This window comes from Spodoptera frugiperda, chromosome 15, assembly GCF_023101765.2.
Source record: "Spodoptera frugiperda isolate SF20-4 chromosome 15, AGI-APGP_CSIRO_Sfru_2.0, whole genome shotgun sequence".
Lineage (NCBI taxonomy): Eukaryota > Metazoa > Arthropoda > Insecta > Lepidoptera > Noctuidae > Spodoptera > Spodoptera frugiperda.
The window spans coordinates 1,013,061-1,039,927 of record NC_064226.1 but is presented as its reverse complement, the minus strand read 5'-3'; the positions used below and the strand labels follow the sequence as shown (position 1 = coordinate 1,039,927).

Here is a 26,867-nt window from a genome sequence, read left to right as displayed (position 1 = left end):
TAGAATTTCTAATGTGACACAAGTAGCATTTCGAACCGAAGTACTGGTTTTGATTTAAACACGCAATCATAAACAACATAAATTATGCGTAAATACCTAAATATATACAAGACCTGTGTGAGACTAAGTAACTTATACATAGCCTTTTAGCTTAACTATGTAGCTTATACATAAGTAATGGGATCACTTTAGTTTATATTAATGGTAGATAGACTTATTAGGTACTAGCTTCTGCCAACGGCTTCGCCTGCATTTCCGTGGGGTAAAAAGAGGCCTATGTGTTATTCCAGACCATAATCTACCCCTGTACTAAATTTCATCTCGATCCGTTCAGAGGTTTTGACGTGAGGGAGTAACATACAATCATACAAACATGTAAACTTTCGCATTTATAATATGTATGATAAGTATGTAAGTTAAGATAAACTTATTTATAACATAATAAAAATAATTAAGAAAAAGTAAAAATAACAAAACAATTAGGTACTTATACTTGTAAGTAAGTATTACATTTATGTCCAAATACTCAAAGGCTACTCAATTTTAAGACGCTCTCAAGACTAGTTCTGTCACTACCAATTCTTTATAAAATGACAGAGATAGCACGATATTTAAGTATAACATAAAATTGAGTAGCGTTTCAGTACTAGGACGTTAGAGAAACATTTATATAAATAATAATTATTGAAACGTTATGTCTTCTCAGCTAACGCTCGTGGTACCGGTAATCCTGAAAACATAAAAAAAAGTATAAATTAGTTATAAAGAAGTCCACTATCTTATAAATCGTGTTGTCGTAGATGCGACTACCGAACTAGGGATCCAAGAGTAGCTTCTCTGATTGGTCACAGAGCTAGAGGTCCAGGAATCGCTTCTCTGATTGGGTAAAGTTACATTAACTTGACTCCGAAAAGGAGTCAAGTTTTAAAGTGATATGCGTGCGGCTACAAAATATCTGTTAATTGACCTCAGACATTAGTATCGTGTTAATAAGCAATTAGGTCTGCTCGTCTACATGCTAAGCGCTAACACATAGGTGATACGTATATTATAGTGCCTGGCCACATTATTAGACGCACTATTGCTTTTTGTTCAATTTGTAGATATAAGACATTAAAAAAATATTGGAATATTTTATTATAACTTTCGTGAGACATACCAAATTAATTATTATGTTATCGGCTTACTCACGTATTTGTTTGACGAGGAACTCGACTAGTTTCAAGCCATGCTACTAGAGGCTCATATTCATGAGCAGCATTCCGCGACACACGACGCGGTAATTGATTGATAACATAATAATTAATATTGGAATATTGTTGTATTGTATTTTTATGTAAGTATTTTTAAAATAAAGAATTTCAGTGTTGTTTACTTCGTATATCTCTACAACATCTATATGTGAATTTATATTATATACTTATATTATGTTTATTAATTTATCCACACAATTTCCTCATACGTCTGACGATTCTATTCCATTTAAGAAACCATATTAGATATTATTTATATTGGTTATGACAATATATACCGGATGTCAGCCATTATCGTAGTGATAATGATAAATAAGGTGATATCCGATCATAAACGCCAAATCATAAGACTAAATACTTTGGTACTTGGGCAAAAATATATTAGAAAATTACATTAGAAATTATTAAGAACTCCACATTTTATCATTTTTATAACTAACATGTTATATTCTTTTCTATATTATTTGTAGAATATCTGAATACAAGTCGTTTTAAATAAAATACCAATCCATAGTCCAGCAGTTAACTACAAAGGCTCACTCGTTGCTTGCGGAGGCCCAATTACCCTTCTTCCCAATCTTCCCAATCCCCGATTTCCCAACAACCCTCAAATTCCTAACCCCCAAAAAACCGGCAACGCACTTGTAACGTATCTGGTGTTTCAAGTGTACATGCGCGGCGGTGATTGCTTACCATCTACTCATACGTCTGCTCATTTACCGGCTTATTCCATAAAAAAAAAAAAACTTTTACTGACCGTAGTTAGAACATTGTATAGCGGCATTACGTGCTGTAATGTGCACTTCTGCCTACCCCTTCGGGGATAAAAGGCGTGACGTTGTGTGTGTGTGTATGTATGTATGTGTGTGTGTGTGTGTGTGTGTGTGTGTGTGTGTGTGTTATGTGTGTGTGTGTGTGTGTGTGTGTGTGTGTGTGTGTGTGTGCGTGTGTGTGTGTGTGTGTGTGTGTGTGTGTGTGTGTGTGTGTGTGTGTGTGTGTGTGTGTGTGTGTGTGTGTGTGTGTGTGTGTGTGTGTGTGTGTGTGTGTGTGTGTGTGTGTGTGTGTGTGTCGTGTGTTGTAGTTAGAAATAGTAACCTAAAAAAAACAGATACAATAGTAACTTACAATTAAGACGCAGGCTGCTATGACAGCGAGCTTGAACCGCACATCCAGGTCAGTGGGGAACCTGATGACGTAGCTGTCGGTGTAGGTGAACATCTCCTGCAGGATGCCGCGGAACTTCTTGTTGATGCTGCCGATGTTCGTCTTGTCCATCGTCTGCAACTGTAGTTAGAGTATTTTGTAGTTTAAAGTACCTAAGTTGGAAGAGGGTAACCTAATAAAAAACAAAGGAATCGAACATTATAGTGTCGTCTTTGATTCATGATACCTTTTTGTAAATACACTTTTGGATAGGTTGCCTTCTTAGACCATATATGTATTATAACATGTACCTACCTACTATTTAGCGCGTAAGTTAAAGAAAGCGACTGCACAGTAGACGCGGTGGCTGGGCAACCGGCTGCCACGCAACGTGCAGCGGATTAAATTCCCACAAGGAGCAACTCTTTGTGTGATCCACAAATTGTTGTTCCGGGTGTGGGTGTCATGTGTATGTGAACTTGTATGTTTGTAAAAGCAACCACAACACAGGAAAAAATCCTAGTGTGGGGCAACGTTTATTTTTAAGAAACTAAAAGCATGTCTCAGACGTTAGCCATTTCAATGCTAGGTACGTGCGTGGCTATTTTGTTTTCAGAATAGGAAAATAAATGCTATTTGCTCAATAAATTCACTATTCAGTTAATAAATCAGTCTGTAATCACTCTGTTCGGCTCTGCTCATCCCACACGTACGAAGAATGACCATTAAACTAATCACCACACTTGCTCAAGATGGATTCCAGACATCTAAGTCTATAAATCTAGGCATTCGATTAAAATTGATTGCCTATAAAACCGGGCAAGGTTCCAAACTCCGATAATGTAAGATCTCGTGCATTTTTTGTCATTCCACTGACACTGGGTCATCTGGTTTCCAAGGCACAAGGTTACACAATGGCAACAACATATACGTGATATAATAACAGAACGGATTGTTTCAAAAACTGGTTTATCTTCAAGTTAAACAAGCCATTAATTATGTATAAATAAAGTAAATATAGCCGATTAATCGAGCCGATCTCTAGTGTTCCAATTCTACCTTCGATTGCGACATATTAAAAGTTTATGTGGATAAGGAAAACAAGACATGGTCTAAGTCTGTGTGATCCATCTTCAGCCACATCTTCGCCGTCCTGGCAGTAAGCGGGTTGGTGGCCAAACGCAGACATATCAAAGTTAAAAAACATGGCCTTTTAAAGAACAAAATAATCAAAAATTAATTCAAAATGTACTAAAAATCACCTGAAAGTCATAATCAGTGACTTCTCCCTTGAGGCGTAGCGTGGGGACGTCGTGTGCGTTGTTGATGTTGAAGACTGGCGTCATGAGGGTCGGCTCCTTGCGCACGATGCTGACCACCTTCCCTCCCATGTGCAGTTCCACCTTATCTGACATCAGCACCCCTGGCCGGCGGAGAACGAAGATCTGAGAAAGACGAATAAACTGTTGAAGCTTTGGATTAATTAGGACTTCAAACAAAATTCAAACAGGCCTTACAAAGGACAGTAACTTGTCAATGAGCTTAAAACTCTTTTTGTGCTGCGAGTGACCATGGTCGTATTGCTTACTATATAGTTATTCACTCACTCATATACCATTCGATCCCATAAAAAAATATTAGTCTTATTAGTCTTAAAAAATATATAATTAAAAAATATATTAGTCTTAAAAAATATTATCTTAAAAAAATATTAGAGTTACGACTCGCTCTTTCCACTTACGCTGAGTAGGCCTACCTCTTTGTACAAAAGTAATTATTATAATAATATCTATTAAATGTTAGGTAAACCTTTCGGAACGTTACGGAGAGAGAAAGGACAAAGGCTCATAACTTCTTAATGGCCGCTTCATAAAGAACAGTTTGTTCTGTAACACGTTACATGGCTAACAGCCGCTGTGCACACAAACTTTAAAAGGCCATTACAATCGTTTAGGCACCAAACAAGTATACCATTACAAAACAATCCCGTTTTATGGGTGATGGGTGTCAGCACATACTCCTACACTGCAAGTGAATCAATTAACTGATGTGATGCGATGACGTCATGCACAGCGAGCTAAGCTGGACACGTGTCAACACTTCAGCTAGGGACAGTTTTAGAACACTTCAATTAGTTGCGTGGAAGGTGCGCCTAGATCTATGTGTCTACTTGTCTAGCAGCTATTGACTTATCAAGCTAGGTAGGTCAGTAAGTCTACTTTGCGTAATGAAAAAAGAACACACACACACACAACGTCACGCCTTTTATCCCCGAAGGGGTAGGCAGAGGTGCACATTACGACACGTAATGCCGCTATGTACACCCACTTTTCACCATTTGTGTTATAAGTCCCATGTAATAGGGGGTGAGCCTATTGCCATATCCTGGACACAATTCCAGACTCCGTGCTACTACCGAGAAATTTTCGAAAATCCGAAAAAAGCCTAGTAATACTTTGCCCGACCCGGGAATCGAACCCGAGACCCCTTGTTCGGCAGTCGCACTTGCGACCACTCGACCAACGAGGCAGTCTATGGCAGTATATGTACTGGGTATCTAGTCTACATTCAAATTTTTTTTCATTTTGTAAGCTGGTAAACAAGTAGACTGATCACCTGATGGTAAGCTATTGCCACCGCCCATGGACACCCGAAACACCAGTGGCGTTACAAGTGCGTTGCCTTTTGGGGGTTAGGAATTTAAGGGTTGTTGGGGAATTGGGGGTTGAGAAGATTGGGAAGGGGTGTAATTGGGCCTCCAGTAACCTCACTTACACAATGAAACACAACGCAAGCGTTATTTCACGTCAGTTTTCTGTAAGGCCTATGTGTGGTGGTAAGTGGTATCACTATGGTCGAGCCGGCCCATTCGTGCCGAAGCATGACTCTCCACACTTTAATGCCTAAACTAAATATATTATGCTAAAATGTTTAAGTCCTACTAACATTATAAATACGAAAGTTTGTGATAATCTGTTTGTATAGGATGTACACGTGTGTATTACTCTTTCACGCAGAAACCTATCTTATTGAACCGTGAACGAATTTGGAATCTGAACGACATTAGGTTCAACACAAAACATTAAATACGGTCTACTTTTTATCCGGGTATTATTATGAGTAAAACCGGAGGCAGAAGCCAGTAGGCTTTAAGAAAAATCATAAACCATTACACATGTATGTATTCTTATGTATTGTACATTCGTATTCATTCAACCAGACAGCAGCAGACGTCTGATGACGTCTACCGTCTGTCTGGAATTCGCTCGGGTGCCTGGTGCAATTAATTTGCCTTACGCGAATAATTGATAGCATAACTAGCGGACCCGACAGACGTTGTCCTGTCTACACGTTAATTTGAAAATTTTAAACTTTTTTAATAAGCTAAAACATTCTGGACCTTTTTGATGAAAATTATTATTCAAATGTTATGACAATATCTAACGTCATTAATATTTGACACTGCGATGGTAGCGCCGTCCGTCGGATCCGATGTAAAACATTCCAAAATCAACAACTACTAATAAATTAAAAATTAATTAAAAAAACTTTGTCCAGCGGACAAAATTGTGAATCTAAACCATTCTCAGATCCTCTTGAACACACACAAAAAGTTTCATCAAAATCCGTCTAGTCGTTTAAGAGGAGTTCAGTGACATACACACGTACAGAAGAATTATATATATAAAGATTATACAACTCAAGTTAGAGTCAGTAATGTCAAAAAATAAAAAAAAAACAAAATATGTCTGTCGATCTTAGACTAAAATTATTGTAAAGAAGAGCAGTTAATATAAAATTGTCTAATTGAATTAGGGGTCCAGTTCTCTACATGCTAATCATAACATTGAGGGGGAAATCATCCAGTGACTTCTCCAGCCTTCGGCGAGGCGAGAGTCAGTGTCAAACTAAAAACCACCCCGTTCCTACTCCTGCTATTCGAACCAGAACCCCGGTAACCCGCTAGGCAGTCCGCAGCTCCGGCTATGCTTATCATACTACGCTTTTAATATGATGTACTCACGTGTCTCCCATTATTATCCACGCCATCCATGTGGAACCCTCTAGTCTTCCCATGGTTGAGGAAGGTGAAGGCGTGGCCATCTTCCTTCAGGTTGAACAGCAGCTGGCCTTCGCTGTGCACTGTGTACTTGTTGCCTTTGAAGCCAGACCCTTGCTGGTCGACGGTGACTGTTCCTAGGTGGACGAGGCGGTCCAAAGCTGGAACTGTGATATAAGAAATGGTCACATGGTCAATGCCGCTATACAATGCTCACCCACTTTTCACCGTTTGTGTTATAAGTCCCATGTAATAGGGGGAGAGCCTATTGCCATATACTGGGCACAATTTCAGACTCCGTGCTATTACTGAGAAATTTTCGAAAAACCGAAAAAAACCCAGTACCTAATACTTTGCCCGACCCGGGAATCGAACCCGAGACCCCTTGCCCGGCAGTCGCACTTGCGACCACTCGACCAACGAGGCAGTCCGTCTTTTATATTCTTGTTCATTTTTATATCTCTAGGGCACTTTTATTAGCTGTGGGGTGGGATGGCTGAGCATCTAGCACCAACTCGGCTCTTCCCACATGGGTACACGGTATTGTAAGTGGCGACTAAGGGACTACACATTAGAGAGACTTGGAAGCAGTACTCTTTAATGGACCAAGGCCTTGTCAAACAACCATCTCCAAAACATATGTATAGGAGGTTCATAGTCCAAGCGTGGACTGTCATGACCGAAGCTATACACAATAGTGTATAGTGCTTTTAAATTCTACAATAGGTACTCAAGATTCTGAGAAAAATACTTTTGCGAAAGTGATTGACAGATTATGTGTGGGCCTTGTTTCACTTATTGTTGTTTACTGAACGTCATCGTTATAATATATGAGACTGCACTTAAAGCAAAAATGTTAAGTATTTGATTTTTCATTCAAAATAATGTTTGTGAAAATAGCAAATGTTTGACAGGAGAGATAGAAATGAAAACTATGATGAAATAAAATAAAAAATCAAACATCCGAACATAGTACCTTCTACTTTTTTTGAAGCCATATGAATAATGAAGTGTGTTAATAAGAATATGACCTATGTCAACAACAACTGCATTGAGAAAGACATAATAGGTAATATCTTTTTTCATCTCATAAGCCCCTTTTACCATTTTACAAGTGGATACTTGTAATTGGCCTTCATCAACATAAAATCAAATAACCAAAAGATGTATTAGCTCTAAGTTTTCTTAAAATTAATAAAATAAGATAAAATACTAACTTTCAGCCGAGCCGGCAGCCGCAGCATACTTTGCAGATGATGCAGCCATTGTTTACAAACAAGCTGACACACAAATAATAATATTTGAACACAGACAGTTTATCAATGAACACGATGCACATACAAGGTCACTTCCTCACTTAGAGGCAGACAAGTTTTAATTTAATTTAAAGTTTAAAAATCAAACTTATATCTACACAGTTAGAGTTGATATTTAGCCCTGTTTACACTGCTTAAACACGAATACGAATGATGTAGTATAAGTATAAATAAACGTAGGGTTAGTAATAATTATTAAGCCGCGAACAGACGACGGGCAAGGCGCGGCGCACACGACCGGCGTGGCAAACCCCAGACTTGTTACTGCCGGCGTCTGAAGTCTGTATCTACAATCACACTAGTTTTTATACATGCTGTTGATATGATACTATATGTACGGTATGTCTTGTTGTCATAATACTCGTCTGATTATTACCATAATCGGGAAAAACGTTATAAGTGCCATTTAAACTTTAAATGAAATTGTAACCCATATAGCATTAAAGGGTATTTTTAGACTAAGACTTATGCACTTGTAAACTGCAGTGTAGGAACAATTAGTGTCATTATTGACTTGCCAGGGCATTGCCCGGCCTATGACGTGGGTACTTAAGACCGGCGCGCGCCGCAAGTCTGCGTTCTGCAATAAAGGGTTAGTCGTAAAGAAAAAACATTTAGGCCGCCTGTGTGCCTAAATTCGACATGCATGCGTTTGATGGCTGTCGTCTGGTGAATTTTAAAGACTCAAGGAACAAAAAGTTATAATTTATTTAATGAAGAAATAAGAATGATAACTGATATTTTTATATCAATAATCATAGTCTGTGTGACTGACCAATAGGCAGGCAGACAAGCTAAAATTAACGGAGACTAGGTGAGCAATTCCCCTAAAATCATCACGGGAACATGAAATACAGGGTTTACTACGAAGTCACTGGCAGAAGCTAGTCTTATTTATTTAGTAAGTCGTTATAACCGTAGTCTTAGTTTTTAGGTGACATAGGTCAGACATGATACAATACAAAATACGTCATCGAATTGCAATGTTCGTGTTACCCAAGGTCAACAACCAAATTATGCAATTTGATTACTTATTTATTTTTAGTACTCATTCTGCCACATTGAATGATTACTTCTGAGACATTTAATGATTACTTAAACTATTCCTTAGTAACGATTTTGTATTGAAAACAATAGCCAAAGGCAGTAATTTTAAGTGACTCTGAGTGCGAAGTCCCATGATTATGCGTTCTTGTAATACACATCTCGTTATAGGACTTGTTGCTAGGGCGCGTAGTCACTTATTGTCTTATTTATTAGAATGCTGACTACGAGCGACCCAAAAAAAAAACGTGTCAGATTTACCTAGATTTGTTATAACAAATCATTTAACTGCTAGATGCTACTTATATATTGTTTAATTTATAATAACAGAACACCACATAAATAATCAAATATTTATGTATGATGAATACTGATGAGCATATTTCCCCATAGTTTCATAATATTTTCCATCTTTTCGTCATAGTTATATTCCTCGTGAGTGTAGACAGAGGTGCAAAATAATTTATGCACATGGAAAAGTACTTTAAAAAATAATATTACTATTGATTATTATTTACCTCTGCCTTACCCTTTGGGGATAAAACTCATTTTGTAGGTCAAAGTCAAAGCCAAAATTATTTATTTCAAAAAGACTAGGAAAGCACTTTTGAACGTTAAAGGTAAACTAGAAATGAAACAACATTATACCTAATTAAAATCATTTATTTTATTTAAATCAATTAAAAAAGTAAAATCACAGTATCGAAACAGATTGGTACCGTTTGCGTACAACTAAACTAATCAGTCTATGAAAGATAACTAAAAAGTCGAAATAACGTATTTACAACTGTTTGTCTACGATTTATTCTCACTGCTGCTACTGGACTTGTCTTGGATGGGGATGGACCTCTCTTCTAACGGCTCTGCCCTGAACGCTATGAGCTTCAGTTTTCCCTTGTCAAGGTGGCACTCCACACGCTCCGGAGGGAATCCATCAGGCAGCAAAAACCTCCTTTCAAAATGACTCCTGGTCCAACCGTCTTCCTTTTTAATCTCCTTCTTGCCTTCCACCATGATCTCGTTTCCAACAGTCTTCACCTGAATCTGGTCCGGAGTGAAATTCTGAACATCCAAATGCACTTCCACTTTCTTCCCGTCAATCTTCAGCTCGTGGTCGGAGTAGACGCCCTCAACATGTTCGATCGGTGCGGTAGCTGCCTTAATGAATTTCACTGGATCTCTGAAGAACGGGTCCCTCAAAAACACTGAGAATGGATCCTCGAAAGCCCTGGCGATAGGATCGCGAGTCGCCAGATTCCTCAGATGACGAAACCAATACGGCGCGAGTGACATTTTGGTCGTTTTGTTTATTTCGTTTGTGTTACTGTTTCTATCGCTGTCAAACTTTGAATACTGCCGAGTTCCCGCGCTGCCGCCTTTATATATGCGTGCTACCAGCGCTATCTGTCAGCGAGAAGTCGCATGAACAATCCCGAACTGAATAGAAAATTCGAGCACATTCTCAGTTGAGTATTGTAGTGACATCTACCGACTAGTAGTTGAACTACCAAGAGACTTCAAGATGGTTTGGTACATTGAGTAAATTAAACCACGTCTCGAATGATTTTGTAGTTTTCTTTTTATTTTATTAGTTATAACTTTTGTTAACTGATTTATTGAGCATTTCATTGCGCTTTAAAACATACTCAACATTTTGAAAACAACAAGTAATTGATCTGACTCTATTAGCCAACAGATGTCACTACTAGCAAGTGTCTAGCTAAAGAAATTTTAATATAACGCCATCTAGTATCGAGCAGAGTTACTAATTTTAACTAGAAAGTTCAGGACACAGAATAACATTCTTTGTAAACAAACAAATAACTATAGTACTTTAGAGTTTATATGCATTTGAAACTAAAATAGACGATCAATAATGTAACTACAGGCTATCATGTTGTATTTATGTGCACAAAATTGATAGCGCATTCAACTGATTCGACAAATTGAACATAGGTAAACAATTGTAATCATCAGAAATCGTTGTGCAATCTAAAAACTAAGATGATGAAATCTTGACAATAGATTACTCTTATTCAAATTGTTTTCAGCCCATTCTTCCAAGTGTAGATGACTATTGACTAAATACAAGTTATGTTTAGAGAGATTTAGTTATAAGTTTTTAAACTTGACATGGTCATTAACACTAGAATTGCCGAAATATCGGAAACTCATTGAAATAGAAAAACATGGTAAATATCCTGTTTCAAGTTCCAATTCTAGAGATAGAGTTAGGTAATATTATTGATGTAAATAAAGTTTTATTTCAACTCTCAGAACTTCATTAGGTGTTTTTTTAAAAGAATGAGTGGAATGGAATTGTCGGTTAAGATAAAGAGGTCCGATTCTTAAATAAAATTGCTGTCTCAGTTATAGAGGTATCTATTATGATAAATCATAAGAACAAATCCCAGATAAAGGGTTATGTTTTCCCACTAATGAGGAGTCCCAAAATGTAGGAACTTCAGTATGAGTTCCAGTTGTGGAGGTTACTCACTTATCCAGGTCCTATCTGTACCTATAAGGAACATGAACTTATTTTATAGACCATGTACTGAGTGAGGAAACTGCTCTGTTATTATAAGTAATCTGTTCAGTTTACCTCAGACACACACGCTATACAAGATGCTGATTATATCTACAAACACCGCTAAACAAAGTAATGGAGCTGAAAGAATTGACGTCAAGCTAAATTGATTTGCTAAATTACCAAAATTTAGAACCATTAACACCTAAGTATTTCCATGTAGAAATGCTTTCAGATATTTTGGGAGGAATGGTATAACATGGGACTTGACGGTAGATAAGATACCTATCCGGAACTGCGGACTACCTAGCGGGTTTACCGGGGCTCCGTCCTCTGGCTCGAAAACCAGAAGTAGGAACGGGGTGGTTTTTAGACAGTAAGAGTCTGGCACTCCATCTCGCCTCGCCCAAGGCGCAAAAACACGAAAACTCACTTGACACACCTATTATACTTATAACAATACAAGGTAAAAAACATATGTAGGTACCTAATATTGCAGATATGTTCACTTCTGTCTACCCCCTCGAGAATGAAGTGATAGAGCGTGAAGTTATGCTATACCTACTTACGTAACGTATATTCTTAATCCACAAAGGATATAAGTCTCGACACATTTCGGCAGTTAATATGAGCCATATCCTAGATGACACGAGTTAATTACTTTATCAGACCGACACGACACATATCTTTTGTTTAACGTACAAAAGACCCCTTTCATTGTTTTTATTGTTTACTTTAGACTTTGATTTAATAGGAAGTAGGGATCAGTCCCAGACTACGAAGTGCACAAAAAGAGAATGTTACACGCACATACTACATGCCGCCTCGTGAGTCTCTAGTTATTATTAAATTAAGATTATAAATAGAGCTTCTATGAGTTGTGGGTTCCGTATACATGCAGCTGGCAGGCTAGCTATAGATTAACTAGTAGCAATGCATTGCCCCCTGGACAGAATGTATTCCTACAAGAAGTCCATAGTACTGTTAAGCTACAATTTAGCTTCGCCGACTTAACATAATTACGACCTAATAAGCAGCACCTATTATCGAAGTAAAGATCCATAGTTCAGCAGTGACCTGCAGTTGACTGCCACGAAATGTAGTCCGTTCAATGCAGTGTATTTCGGGACAGTCCAAAGCTTGTGACCTTTAGGGAACAGTCGATAATCTTTTATACCCAAAGAATCAGTATTTTCTCTAATACCTAAAAGGTGGGTATTATAATTAATAGTAGGTATAAGCATCACTGCTTAAATGAGGTATTAACACAAAGCTCAATCAAGAATACCCTGTGTGCCCTATAGCCAAATTAATACATTGAATGCTTAAGAACTATTAAGAACACTTCCTCACAATAGACAAAACGAAACAAAACTAAAGATCAAACATCTATTATAGCGTCCAATTCACAAGTTTACCTATAATCCGCATAGAACAGAACCCTTCACGATTTGTTTAAGCAAATACTTTCAGCTACTTAACACCGCATTAAGCCGGTATTATTTATAATTCCCATTATAGTTGCGATACGCGTCAGTGGCGGTCGAAGCTCGCAATATTTAAGGATCGGGAGTACCGAAAATGCATCAGTCAGAATTTGGTAAAAGCAGCTTGAAGACCATTGGTCAATTGTGGTCAAAATGCTGAGGATTGCTGTATTTGTGTTTGTGGCTTTACTGTGCACGGTATTGTGCCAGCCTTTGGATTTACAAGAAAAGACTGGTAATTTTTAACATTTTTTTTAGCTTTATTTTAGTTCAGGGGGATATTCCCTAAGTTTGGAAGAGTCCACCAGGTATTATATCACCTAGCCCCGTAGGATTCCTTCTTTTAAGTCTTTTGTAACTTAGGGAACATCACATTTTGTTAAGTAGAACTCTCTTAAAATGCAGAATTTCCATAAAACTGACTCCCATTATTATTTTTTTCCAGATGACTCGAACGCGGTAGAACATCATGTGAGCCGGAGGTTTGTCAACCCCATGTTTGCGCTGGGAGGCAGTGGAGACAGTTCTGTCACTAAGATGAGGACTAAGAGACAGTAAGTGCATTCTCACTTTGAAACTACAACTTAAAGCCAAATGCAAATGTAGATATTTGGATTTGGCTTGAGTGGACAGAGAAACTAATATTAATGTTAAATTCAACATTATATTGACTACTATTTGTTAGCTAGTTCATTTTTGTATGACTTTCTAAGATATATGCCAAGAACAGATAGTATTTCTTGATTGGAAAATATCGGTCATCAGTTCAGCCCTTCTATTCACAATACTACGAGCACCCATTACATTTATATCATTGTTACAGGGCGGACGAGTGTGAAAGACTAGCGCTGTGCAAACTACACGCACGGTCACAGAGAAACTTCTTTGCTGCCTTCCAACTGTACTTCGTCAAGTGAGTTACATTTTATTATAGAAAATAATAAAATAAGAGCTAAACCAAGACATGACTGCGGTTTAGGAGTTGGATTGAAAGATTTAATTATTTTTGCCATTAGTGAATTTTAAATTATCAGTAGGTGAATACTGGCTGGTCCAATTAACTCATTCTTATTTTATTTACAGCAAGGAAAACGCTAAGTTATGGGACCACCAGGCAAGATCAATCGCCGACTGTAATGAACGATTTGGAGATTGTTATGAATAAATATTCACTGCTGATGGTAAAGCTTGTATCGACTATAGTATGGAAAATTGGAGAGAGCAATGTATTACATAAAGTATCTTAAATCAAATAAAATTGTTTTAAAACTTGAACTTATTGCTATTATGTAAAGACTAAATACAAAAATCAGTAAATAAGATTAAAACGCTCTTTGAAACAAACAATCCTTTTATTTATCCCGGCCAACAGAACATACATCACATAAATGCATCTAAAATATTTTAAACAATGCACAACAAAATATAAATTATACTTATTCACTCACTGCACCTTAACCAAAGATAAATTATTAAATAATGTTACTGATCGAATGATATGAATTAATTGGAATATAAACACATCGACATTTTCACTCCGTAATTTTTTAATAAGGCAACACATGATTCGCCTTATGGTAAGCAATCGGCGCCGCCTATAGACACCCGAAAAACCTCACTCACCCGGCGAAACACAACGCAAGCGTTGTTTCACATCGGTTTTCTGTGAGGCTGTGGTATCACTGCGGTCGAGTCATTCGTATGCAAAAACCTCAACTATAATATTATAAACGTGTAAAGTTTGTTTGATACCTCTTTATATTTTACCTACTCAACCAGTGGTCTGGAAAATTTACATACATTTAAAGGTTGGTGAAAGGATTAATAAACAGGGTAAGCTATGGATAGTAAATCATAATTTAAAATATAAGCCCGTTACAATAAATCAGTAACATATCTAAGAGCTCAATTAAATACTGAGGTTCACAATTAAATTAGAAGTTAGAACATTTGCATTTACATAAGAACAGGAGATCCAGCTCTTATAAATAAGTATTTAGTGATTTATTATAACGAACAAATAGAAGAAAAGTTTTGCCACACGAAATGCAGTCTTATGTCAATTTGAAAAGGATGTGGCAGTCAATATGACGTCGCGCATGAGTTTCATATACACTACATTCATTTATTTAGTTTTTGATAATTCGGATCATGATGACAGTACCATATACATTACTTGTATTTGATTTTAAACTTATATACTTTGATATATTCTTTACTTATCGTATTTGTTCGATTGTAAACGTGTGTGAAGATTTTATATACTTTTGCTACAACACAATATTCTTATTTGAAAAAGTAATTTGAGGGGATTAGCACGCGATCTTATTTTTAAAACGCTATTTATTGAACGTTCACGTGTTTTAAACATACTTTAAAGAATCTATCATCACGTTTTAAAATAATATGGGGATTTAAAATACACTTCAATTATTAATTTGCATTGGTTGTTACTTCACATGTTTACTGTAGTCATCACATTTTAAAACAAAACGGGGATTAAAACATCACTTCATCAATATTTGCATTGGTGTAAAAATTACTTAATAATTATTATTATTCACAGTTTTAAAACTGTTCTGGTGATGATGAACCCTAGAGTTGTTTCTTTTTGGGTTTTTTTGGTGGTGGGTTGAGGGCCGACACGATCTGGTCGATGCTGGCGCGGTCCAGTGTGTCGGGGCCCCGTTCTGGGCGCGGGGCCCGAGTTGGCCGGGCTGCCTTCGCAGCGGCGGCCGCCAACGACTCCAGTAGACGGTCGCGGTATCGCCAGGCCAGACCCAGCAATACTAACAGTGGTAGCACTAATAGTGATGTCTGTCGCACTTCTTGATCGCTAGACTTCACCTGCAAAGTAAATACTTGTTGTAATTTTTATGATTCAATATTAACCCATGGAGTGTCATATGCACACACGGTGGTGCGTAAGAGATTTGGACCCGACGTGCCTTATGCACCAACGTTGGAACATAAGCGGTATGGCCGACTTCAAGTCGTTCAAATCTATTACTACTGTGATTGGTTGACGTAAAAAATATTTCTATAGACAAGTGACAGTTTAGCCAACAAAATAACTTAATTTTTTTAAATATTTCAAGCAACAACATTTAAAAATTAAATTTATTCTCTTTCTCGGAAAATATTGTCGGCCATTTTCGAAATCCGGTGAACTTGTGAAGTGTGTTTTGTTTTTTTGTAAACAAATGCTTATTGTAAAGTTATTAGCCAGTGTTGTATAAAATAAATGTAATCATCGCGTAATGTATTAGTGTTACCGCCGATGTAGTGAAATTGTGGTTTTTGTTAATAATTGTGAAGTTTTGTGGCAAAAAGGTTATGGATAACCTACGAAAAAACATAAACAAAGAAAATAATTTCAAGTTTTCGTCATGAAAAGGTAATGTAGGAATTAAAACAATACGCTATAATCATGACCCATATTCTTAGCTTTGTAATGGTGTATAATTTATAACATATAAATAAGGGAAATACGAGAATTATCATGTTTTCTAACCTAAGTCGGAATGAAAAAAACATTCTAATAATTTCGGGATCACTACCGGGTTTCGCGACCGCGGGAGCCGAACACTCCATGGGTTAAACGGAAACTTTAAGACTGTAACGAACAAAGATATGTATTTGTTTCTTAATGGTGATTTAAACACGAAATAAACAAAATCGTATTAGTAGCTGAAGCATAAGAATTATGCTAGAATCTTTTCATTTTTATCTGCATATTCTAATGAGAGACAGTAACGACGACATTTTTGAGTATGTACGTAGTCAAAATCAAGCAGTTACAATTTTATATACTTATAAAATATATAAATTACCTTAGGCTCAAACTCGATAGTGAAGTGTTTGTACTGGCCATCAGAGACGAAGTAGTACACAGGTTCTTCATAAGAATGTGTAGCTTTAGAAAGCGAGCACTGCAACCTCAGTACATAGGTGAGGTTGTCTGCCGGTAGACGAGGCAGGACGTGCATGAGTCCAGGGTTGTGAGGTCCAGGGCCTGGTTCCAGGCGGGCGGAGTATAGTGCGGCCTGTGAACTGTCTGCCGTCAGGTACAGTCGCAGGGCGCGGTAGTGTGTTGGATTGCTCGTGTATACGACCACGCTGCCGTCTGTGACTTGGCGAGGCTGGATACCAATTAGGCGCACGTTTTCTATATCTTTGTTGTCTTTTACCTGCAAGAAATAAACACATGAGTCAGATACAAGGTTAGCCAATGCATTTTACAACATAAAATCTCAGTATCGTTGAAATAAATCGTCTTTACCTCTAGTACTGGAGGTGCCTTAGCCAATTTAAGTCCCAATAGCTCTGGAGTAGTTGATTCCTTCAGCTGGATATTGTAGACACAGTTTGGTAGAAGACCTCGGATCCTGATGGCAAACAATGTCATTATAAACACACATTCATGAGTAGTACAATTTTGAAACTTCATTAACATTATAGTATTAAGGGATGTCTGACCTGAACGCTCCGCTGGCCTCAGTAGTGGCTTCCTCCGTGGCGCAGTGTGTGGGAGAGTTGGTGGGCACGGCCAGTAGAGTGGCCCCGGGCCAGCCCGCGCCGCCCAGCGACACCAGCGCACCCACACACGACCATGCTACACGCACGCCTCTGGTACATAAAACAATGCAAAATTATGTTACGTGAAAATATATTTCTTGACACCAAGTGGTATATGAAACACTATAAAAATAAAATATGGAATAATATAATTATTTTTATGAGAGAGGGCGATAAACGAACATACGTATCACCTAATTGTCGGCGATCAGTGTCGTCAATGGTTTCCTGCAACACCAGAAGATGTAAAAGTGCCTTTAAGATTTGATATTGAGTTAGGGGATGATTGCTAACTTCATACGTCTTTAGACTGCTGATAGAAAACTATTAAAGGCAAATCCTCCGCCAAAGATTAACGTCACTCAACACTATCCGACACAGCATTTAACGTGTTAAAAAATCACCAATAATGTTTAATCACCTGAGCGTGATATGGTGTGCCTGTCCCTGTGCCAATGTGATGATATGATGCGGAGGTTGGAACCGGTACTCCTTCATGTTGGGCTTGACGTAGTACTGCGCGGGCCACAGCGACGAGAACCTCAGCCGACCGTCCGGCCCACTGCCCACGTTGCGACGGTATGAGCCACCGCTTACTGATACTAGCGCACCCTGTTGGAAAGAAATACATTACTGTTACTAAAACTAATCAACGATGAAATACCTTTACCATTAGATAACTAGACTATCATACGCTCATCATCAACATCAGTCCGTTTTCGTCCTCTATTGCATACAGTGATAAATTATTGTGATAAAAATAAAACTAATGAGTGTATAAAAAAAGTTTCTTTGGGAAAGTTGTTTGTGATCATGAGTACAATCACGCGTTTAAATATCGTTCACTAATTACCAGTCACCCTATATTATGGCTGCGCAAAGAAATCGATACAAAATAAATATTTGTGGGAGGAGTTAATTTTTACATGCCTACTTGGTCGATTAAATTAAAATGTTGCCTTCATCTCACCTGCAATGGCGTACCATCAGCATCATCCAACAGCTCAACAGTTATTTCAGCCAACTTCTGAGCGACTATGTTGCCATTCTCGTCTGGCTCACTGAACACGTACGAATCTTTCTCAGCCGTGATCTTATACTTCTTGGCGGCATCCAGAGGACCGAAGTGGTACTTGCCATCTTCTGATGTCACTTGAGTTAGTTTTAAGTCATCTGGAATGTAGGATATGGTAACATTGTAATATTTTTTAATTTTGCAATATAGGTATTTCGACTAACAGCCGGTTTCAATAAATCTATCTATCGGTAGATTTGTTTTTTAAAGACTTTTATATAAGTTTTAGGGGAGTTACAAATGTATTACCGGCCTTTTGGGGGTCAGCAATTTAAGGATTGTTGGGAATTTGGGGATTTAGAGATTCGGGGATTGGGGAGATTGGGGAGGGGGATAATTGGGGCTCCAGTAACCTCAGATACACGACGAATCATATACGTTTTTCTAAGAAGCCGTGGTATCACTTCGGTTCCTTCGTGCAGAAACGTGGCTCTCCCACACTTATCGCTCACTACTGGGTGTGCCACATAGTTAGTAGTACGTACCGGCCACGAGAGTGACGGAGACGCCGGCGACGGGCGGCGTTGTCTGGCCGCGCAGAGTGAGCGCGGGCCGCGCGTGTAGGGTCAGCGCGTGCGGCTGGCAGCGCGCGCGGCCCACTACTTGCTGCGCCGCGCCGCATAGCACTTGGGACGACTGGCCTGATACCTGGGCCACCTCGCCCTGGAAATATATACAACATTTTTTATAGGATGATATGACAAATGAACAGACAGACCATCACGCGTGGCACCCGACCCTACGCGTGACACCCGTCGAGCGTATCATCGTTCGTACTGAAGTATCATCGGCATCATTGAGTATGGACGATCAATAAAATTTATTGTTAACGTCTACCTAACTTATACACCCGCACCGCTATACGGCGTTTGTAATATACAGTTGTATAGAACCGTTTACCTAACTTATACACCCTACGGGTGTATATTATACCATTATGTTATGTTAATTCTTATACCATTATGTACATGACGTCATCCAAATTAGTCGTCGAAACGTTTACTCAACTATTTAAGAGCACCTTTTATACAGTAAGACTGGATTGGTACAGGAAAAATGGCTAAACAACGTCGTAGTTGTCTAACGTCGTCTATTTAACAGTTATACAACGAAAGTCACACAACATATTTTTTATATAACAACACTAAACTGCTTAGTAAACATAAAAAAATATTGGTACTTACGTCAGCCATGTACAGGGTGTGTTCATACATAAATCCGCCGCCGGGCTGCGCCAGCGCAGGCAGCGGTCCGACGTCCTTGGGCGGCGCCCCGTCCGTCACCACGTGCAGGACCAGGTCGTCCACCTCCACGGGGGACGACACACGGATCACTACTGCGTGGGCTGTCGCTACCAGGTATACCGTCTGCAAGGAACAGATATGTTAAACTATCTATGATGATCAAATATGATATACTTTAATTAAGCATAAGATTGAGAGAATGTTTAAATAAAAGCTAATGCAGTTCTCTAAGGACTATGTAAGGAATGATGCACATGAAAAAGGGGTTTGTGATTGGATTGTCTATAACATAATCGTCAACAAACATTGAGAGTCTACTGCTGGACTATGGGTCTCTCTATGTTGTACAAAAGAGAGCTTTGCCATAAGAGTATACTTGGCAAGTAATTGTAAAAGGATTAAGTTTATCACAGAATACTGCTGCCCGGTCTTTATTAAATATGTATCCATCAATTACAATACTCTTACGACAATTGCAGAAAGTGACAAATTAATAGGGTATATGCGCATGATTCAAATAACGATATTTTTTTTTCATATAATCTCTTTTCCTTTAGATTTATAAATCTATCAATAATTTTCAATATAATTTTGTTTTGAATAAGAAAATAATTATTGCAAAATGCACAAAATAAGCGGGAAATTCAAATTAGTTGAAACGCATTGCTATTGGTCAGAGTAGTTTGTGACGTCAAAGTCTATAATAACAAATATCAACAAGTGCAAGTGCAATATTGTTGAATGCTTGCAACGAAATTCAGTTTTTTTGTGATTTTGAGTTGATATTGAAGTGATATTGTTTCGTAAAAGAGTGGCAGGAAAGTCACAGGAAATGACTGATATTGGTTACGTCAAGGCACAATCGGACAATCTTCCAAAAATTGATGTGTTTATGATGACCGCGTATTTCACATCAAATTCGGATTTTACGTCTACTGAAATAAAAGGAGTGAAAGCAGCAAGGTAATTACACAATAAATATTATATTTATTTGGTTTTCGACGCCTTCTTTGGATAATTTTTACCTATAAGTAAATAGAAATAGCCTGAAAATAACATAACCTTAAAATGCGAATGGGAGAACATTTTAAGGTTATTTATTGTATTGTGTGAAAAACATATTATCTGAAGCTGAGGCTGCTTTGTATCATTAACTTGACACTTTGCTTGAGTATAAGTGGCGTGCCTTGCACTCCCTCAAGTTCTCATAAGTACATAGGCTGAGGCTTATGTCCACGGTTGGAAATAGGGCTCAGCCTTTGTCCAGCACTGGACTAACACGGGATGATGGTGATGATGATGACTGCTTGAACTGCTAGCGATCACTGCACTTTCATTAAGTACTTTATGGTATCAAAATAACTTATTAGATGAAAACGCTTTTCCGGTAAAACCAAAACTCGATTGTATGTACCTATTTCTATATTGTTTTATTTTTTATAGATCTGCACGAGAAACATATGGAGATTCTGCAGTTGGATATGTACAAGTGAAACGGGAGGGTAATATATGCACTGTGAAGGCTCGAATAACTCCAGAACACAATGTCCGACAGAATGTTTTTTTTACACTTGGGCACGATACAATATTTAAAAGTCGGTTTACTATCCTGTTGCATTATGTAATTGAAGTGAATTCACGTAAAACACGAAATATATACAAATTATGACCCAAAACACTTTGCAGTTTCAACTGTTATTATAGACTTTGACGTCACGCGAGCGCGCCAAAATGACGGTCGTTTAAAATGCTGTTACGAATCTATTATTTTAAAACTGCTTTTTTTACCCGAATTCCTTTTTTTTTTTGGTGCTGGTTTTTTTAACATTTATATAATGATGTAAATTACCATTTAAAAACATTTAAAAAATACATGCATATACCCTATTGTGAATCACTACAAGGCTAATGTCTATAGTAAAGAATGGAAGAAGGCATACGACATATCTGTATTATCATGAGCATAATCATGATTCAAGTTTAAAACATACATACATAACTTCACATCTGTCTCCCATGAGGGTAGGCAGAGACAATGGACCGCTGAATTGTTGTGAATTTTACATACCTCTTTCTCAAAACAAGTAATGAACAATACTCACAGTAGGTACAAGTGTAGAAGTATCAGCCAGGGCCTGCGCGGGCTGGAACCGGTGGCAGCCGCGCGGCGTCAGCGTGTACTGCTCCGCGGCCGGGACGCACTGCTGGCTCGGACCTGACGGCACTGGGAACATGCCGGACGACGACGGGCTGCTGTATTCTACCTGTGAACAGGAATATCAAGATTCTTAAACTTTTTGCAGATAAAACCAAAGATTCTTAAACTTTTTGCAGATCTATACTAATATTATAAAGCTGAAGAGTTTGTTTGTTTGTTTGAACGCGATAATCTCAGGAACTACGGGTCCGATTTGAATAATTCTTTTTGTGTTGGATAGCGCATTTATCGAGGAAGGTTATAGGCTATAAATCATTACGCTACGATCAATAGGAACCGAGCAGAGCGGGTGAAACCGCGCGGAAGTAGCTAGTAAAACCATAAGCCTGAATACTGAGAGTAATCTGAGTATATGTTCGACTGCTGAGAAACAGCTCGTTACCGCCCCTAAAGGGGATAGCTACATCTGAGTGTTCCAGTGTTTTCATGGTTGTAGATCCTGGCTTACAGGAGCAGTGTGAGAGGTTACGGCGGGCTTGTACCATATAAAAAAAGCGCCTGAATTCTCTAAAGTACTCTAAATAGTTCCATACCTCAACTTCATGTGTGGAGTGTATCCGCAGCACATATCCAGTATGTTCGAAGGTGGGCACGTTGGTATGGTCCTGTGTGACCGCCACGTTGTGCCTGGACTCGGCCCAGCAGAGTACATCGCTTCCTACTGAGATCTCCACACTGCCGGGGAGGACTTCCTCAAATGTGTATTTGCCATCTGAAAAAGAATGATCACAGCGATATTACAAAGGTTAAAGTTTGTTTGTTTGGAAGTTTTAATGTTGATCATGATAAAACTATTGAATGGATTTTAATGAAATTTGGTATACCGACAGGGTATGAGCTGACTCAGATGATAGGATATTTTATATCCTACGCGAACGCGAGCTAAGCTGCTGGTAGAAGCTAGTATTGTAGTATTTTCAAATGGTTGTTGCTAGAAATAGTCAAACTTGATTTGAAACTTATAGAGCTTTTCTCGAATAGGTCACATAAAACGTATTTTGAATTAATGTATCATCCCCGTCAAACATGGATAGTTCACCTTTAGCAACAGTAGTCATGGGCTGGCCGACATAGCCGCCGTCGGCGGACAGCGGGCGCAGCGTGACAGGTATGTCTGCGCAGGCCGCGGCGAGCTTGCACTGCACGCGCCCGCTCAGCTTGCCTTTCAGCTGCGAGAACGTCACGCCCGACACCGGCCCATTGCCCACCGACACCTTCTGGCTCAGTGGGTAATACCTGTACCGCAAGATAACACTTATTAAATAAAACTCATAATAAAACGCCAAAATATAAGACCTATTTGTTTTAGTTCCATTAATTATTTTAATACTAATACAGTGAGTTACATTTGTAGCTTTCATTCTAAGTGTCTTATAAAAAAATGGTCCTAATAATTAGATACTTATGTAAGTAAAGTAAGTACATATTGATTATGACATAATAATGCCTATTACTAGTATATTAGCGTAAGGCAGTACAAAATAAAAATTGTTTTATAAGAATATCTAAGAATAACAAGTAAGAAAACTTACTGTAGTCCATCCCTCTGCTCCTGATCAGAAACGTCGACCCTGGCATTGTAGAGACCCGGAGGTAGGAAGGTGCACCAGGATCCCGTCTTTGTGTCCGAGGGGATCCGCAGGGGCTCGGCCCCTTGCCTCGCCAGCAACACGTGGCGTGCACTGGGCGGAGTCACGGCGCCACACACTCGCCAGCGTGACACGCGTGCTTGAGGCCCACCCGCGGGACCCGTTGGAGATACTACCAGTTGTACCTCGTCCAACTCACATTGTTCTGCAACCAAGATCATGCAATATTAGACAACTGCCTACAGAGGAAAGTAATTAGACTTTTGGTAAAGTTGTAGATTACTTTGCTTTTTTATTACTTTATTTAAGCCTTTAACCGCCATCAGAAAACTGTTGAAAGCAAATCCTCCACGAACGTAGGTCAACGGTGACCTATGTGGCGGTTAACGTGTAATGTGTACAATATTCCAATTAGGACAAAAAGAAACTCTTTAATTCAAATATAAATAAAAAGCAGATAATAAGAAAAATTTGGCAAAAATCTTACCATGTTCAAATGTCAAAGTATAAGTGGATGGCTGCAATTTAGGCAGTGTAAACTTGCCAGTACCATCAGTAGTGCCAATTGCTTTGCCATCCAACAACACTCGGGCACCAGAGAGACCTGGGCCTCCTACTGACTTCACTACACTCCCTACAACTGTGAATCCTGTTACCTGTAAAATAAAATATTTTATTACTCTTACAAATTGTTCCTCATTATTATTTAATGTCTAAAAGCATGTATACAAGAGATAACCTGAAAAGATAAGAGAATCTGTACTAGAAAAATAAATAAGGTAAGTATGATAAAAACTCACCTCAAAGGCGTTCTTGATAAATAGACTATCATGTCTGACAGTAAATGGAACAGATTCAGGTTTCACATTGTAGCTGATGGCCACCTGGCCTGGAGCAGTAGGTAAAGCCAGGAGTTTATATTCTCCTGCAGGAACCAGGCCAAAACTAAACTCTCCATTCGCATCAGTAACGGTATGGCAGATCGGAGAATCAGGTACGCCTTGCAGAAGGGCTGTGTTGCAGCCTTCCACTCGGAACTTGGGGCTTTCCTAGAACACAATTATTATTATGACTTTGAACTAATATTTAGGTTATATTAGGTACTTTCATTTCTCTAAACTGATGACTGACCTCCTTTGAGTACAGCAACACATACAAGCCTCGAATAGGGCTGCCAAATGATGTGACGGAACCTGATACATCATAGCCTTTGACAGCTAGAACACCAACAGGTAATGCTGTGTTACCTTCTTTCACCTGCACTACTGCCTGACTGGGTTCTAACTTCCACCTGTAAAAAGATAAGTGTAATTAGTTTATTTGCATTTTTTTTATAGAAACGGAAAGTAGACGAGTTTCAAGATACACAGTAAAAAAGGGATTAACATTCAAGGGGTAAATAGATACAGAAAGGGGGTGAATAAATGTTGGGAAAAAGTTATAACATCTATTCACCCTTTGAATTCTATTCACAGTACCTGTTTTACGGTACTTTGGATTATTTATTTAAGTTTTAAATTAGGGTTTTCTAAAGTAACAGAATTCCAATATAAGTTAATTATTTATGTAGAATAGTTATACTTACTTGGGGTGTGTAGCCTTCACATTATATTTCCCTGGTATTACAGGGGTGAAATAAAAGTCACCACCTACAGTAGTCACAGTATTCCGCACATCACCTTTATCATTTATCAACTGCACAGCTATGCCACTAGGACCCTGGTTCTGTCCAGCAGTGATCACCCGACCCGTTATACCAAAACCATTGAATGCAAAGTTAATGTCTTGTCCGGCAGAACAACGGTCTGTAGTTCCATCCACTGACAAGTCAACTTCGGATGGCTCAAAACTCCACCCGGCTGGAGGGTGCACCTTTAGCACGTACTCCCCTTTCTCATAAAGAGGTAAGAAGTAATATCCATTTGTAGGAGCACATTCAGTCTTCTCTTTCAAACTTCCTTCTTTGGTGTACCTAGTAACAAACAATTTATGTATGAAAAACAAATGATACAGAATTTCACTTTCGTGTAACGTTTTATACTTTTATTTCTGAAAGTTTAATACAAATTCAAGCAATTAAAGTAGTACCTAAGTACGAGTCTACAAATTAAATTAGTAAAAACTTATAGGTTAACTTACAGCCCAATCTCTATTTTAGAAAAATCTAAAGGAACATGACTTTTAACAAATCCACCACATCCTAAAATATCATTTGCATTGCATTTCACACATATTTCTAATAAAATTAATGGTAAAAATAATCTACCGACACTTGTCAACGCCATTTTTCGATAAATAGTGATGTGTTCATTTAGATTTTTATTATCTCAACTTGACGTTTAGTTAGTAAAACAGTGACGTGACAACTTTAGGATTGTAAATTCAAAAATACTAATATTAGACAGAGAATCTACGAATATTATATTTTTTACGAATATAATTTAATTTCAGACTATAAGAAAATAGTGACGAATAAAGAATCGCATATATATTCCGAACATTGCTTGTATTTTTATTTTTATTGAGTAGCGCTGTTGTAGGTGTAGCGAAAGGGTATTTGAAAAAAGTTTGATTATGCTAGAAAATATTAGAAGCATTATCTCTTTTCAATTTATTCCTGATCCTCATTTCACTTACCCTACCTACATGCAATGAAAACTATTCGCATTTTTTACATTCATTAATTGACTGTAGATATTTCATTGGTACAGTTTGTTTTGGTTTCATGTCTCGTGTCGGGCATAACACAAGGCATAAGCAGAAAGCTCGCATCTTATTACCAATGGACTACCAAACCGATTTTAGTCGTCTAGAGCCGGGTCCAGACGAGTGTAACGTGTAATGTAATCCACCGTGTAATGTAACACGAATTCTTCAGCGCGAGTGTTACATGTAATGCTCGTACTGCCGTCCACACGTAGAATTCGTGTTACATTACACGGTGGATTACATTACACGTTACACTCGTCTTGACACGGCTTAGGTTTATCCCGTTTGGAAATAAAGAAGGCTCACGGATCCTATGCAATAGTACATAGGCAATAGATAACAAACAAGTACCAAGTAAAGCCGGGTCCAGACGAGTGTAACGTGTAATGTAATCCACCGTGTAATGTAACACGAATTCTACGTGTGGACGGCAGTACGAGCATTACATGTAACACTCGCGCTGAAGAATTCGTGTTACATTACACGGTGGATTACATTACACGTTACACTCGTCTGGACCCGGCTTAACGTGACTCACAACTGGCCTACTTTTTACTGAGGATTTAAAAAACTTACCTACAATTTGCAGTGTGAACCAATTCAACACTTATGTAAAAAAAAGAG

General features: G+C 38.3%; 4 protein-coding genes across 4 annotated transcripts; 1 reads left to right on the top strand and 3 right to left on the bottom strand.

Annotated features, from left to right (window-relative positions):
• Positions 1-376: 376 nt before the first annotated feature.
• Positions 377-8,379, bottom strand: LOC118274374 (phospholipid scramblase 2). Its single transcript, XM_050698862.1, has 5 exons — positions 7,674-8,379; positions 6,421-6,623; positions 3,659-3,841; positions 2,379-2,537; positions 377-730 (listed from the first exon to the last, which is right to left on the bottom strand). The coding sequence occupies exons 1-5, from the start codon at positions 7,720-7,722 to the stop codon at positions 707-709; spliced, it is 618 nt and encodes a 205-aa protein (XP_050554819.1). The 5' UTR covers positions 7,723-8,379; the 3' UTR covers positions 377-706.
• A 1,079-nt stretch (positions 8,380-9,458) lies between these two features.
• On the bottom strand, positions 9,459-10,184 carry LOC118278157 (heat shock protein Hsp-12.2-like). Its single transcript, XM_035597255.2, has one exon. The coding sequence runs from the start codon at positions 10,107-10,109 to the stop codon at positions 9,612-9,614; it is 498 nt and encodes a 165-aa protein (XP_035453148.2). The 5' UTR covers positions 10,110-10,184; the 3' UTR covers positions 9,459-9,611.
• Positions 10,185-12,897: 2,713 nt separating this feature from the next.
• LOC118277637 (uncharacterized) lies at positions 12,898-14,177 on the top strand. The gene is made up of 4 exons (XM_035596529.2): positions 12,898-13,065; positions 13,276-13,384; positions 13,654-13,743; positions 13,914-14,177. The coding sequence occupies exons 1-4, from the start codon at positions 12,984-12,986 to the stop codon at positions 13,993-13,995; spliced, it is 363 nt and encodes a 120-aa protein (XP_035452422.2). The 5' UTR covers positions 12,898-12,983; the 3' UTR covers positions 13,996-14,177.
• LOC118277574 (nodal modulator 1) lies at positions 14,164-25,850 on the bottom strand. The gene is made up of 17 exons (XM_035596446.2): positions 25,674-25,850; positions 25,120-25,506; positions 24,666-24,825; positions 24,335-24,583; positions 24,022-24,190; positions 23,478-23,739; positions 22,985-23,181; positions 22,479-22,657; positions 21,830-21,991; positions 19,668-19,850; positions 18,969-19,146; positions 18,379-18,581; positions 17,830-18,020; positions 17,310-17,459; positions 17,113-17,218; positions 16,664-17,020; positions 14,164-15,677 (listed from the first exon to the last, which is right to left on the bottom strand). Exons 1-17 carry the CDS (start codon positions 25,817-25,819, stop codon positions 15,426-15,428), a joined length of 3,531 nt encoding a protein of 1,176 aa, XP_035452339.1. The 5' UTR covers positions 25,820-25,850; the 3' UTR covers positions 14,164-15,425.
• Between the last annotated feature and the right edge of the window lie 1,017 nt (positions 25,851-26,867).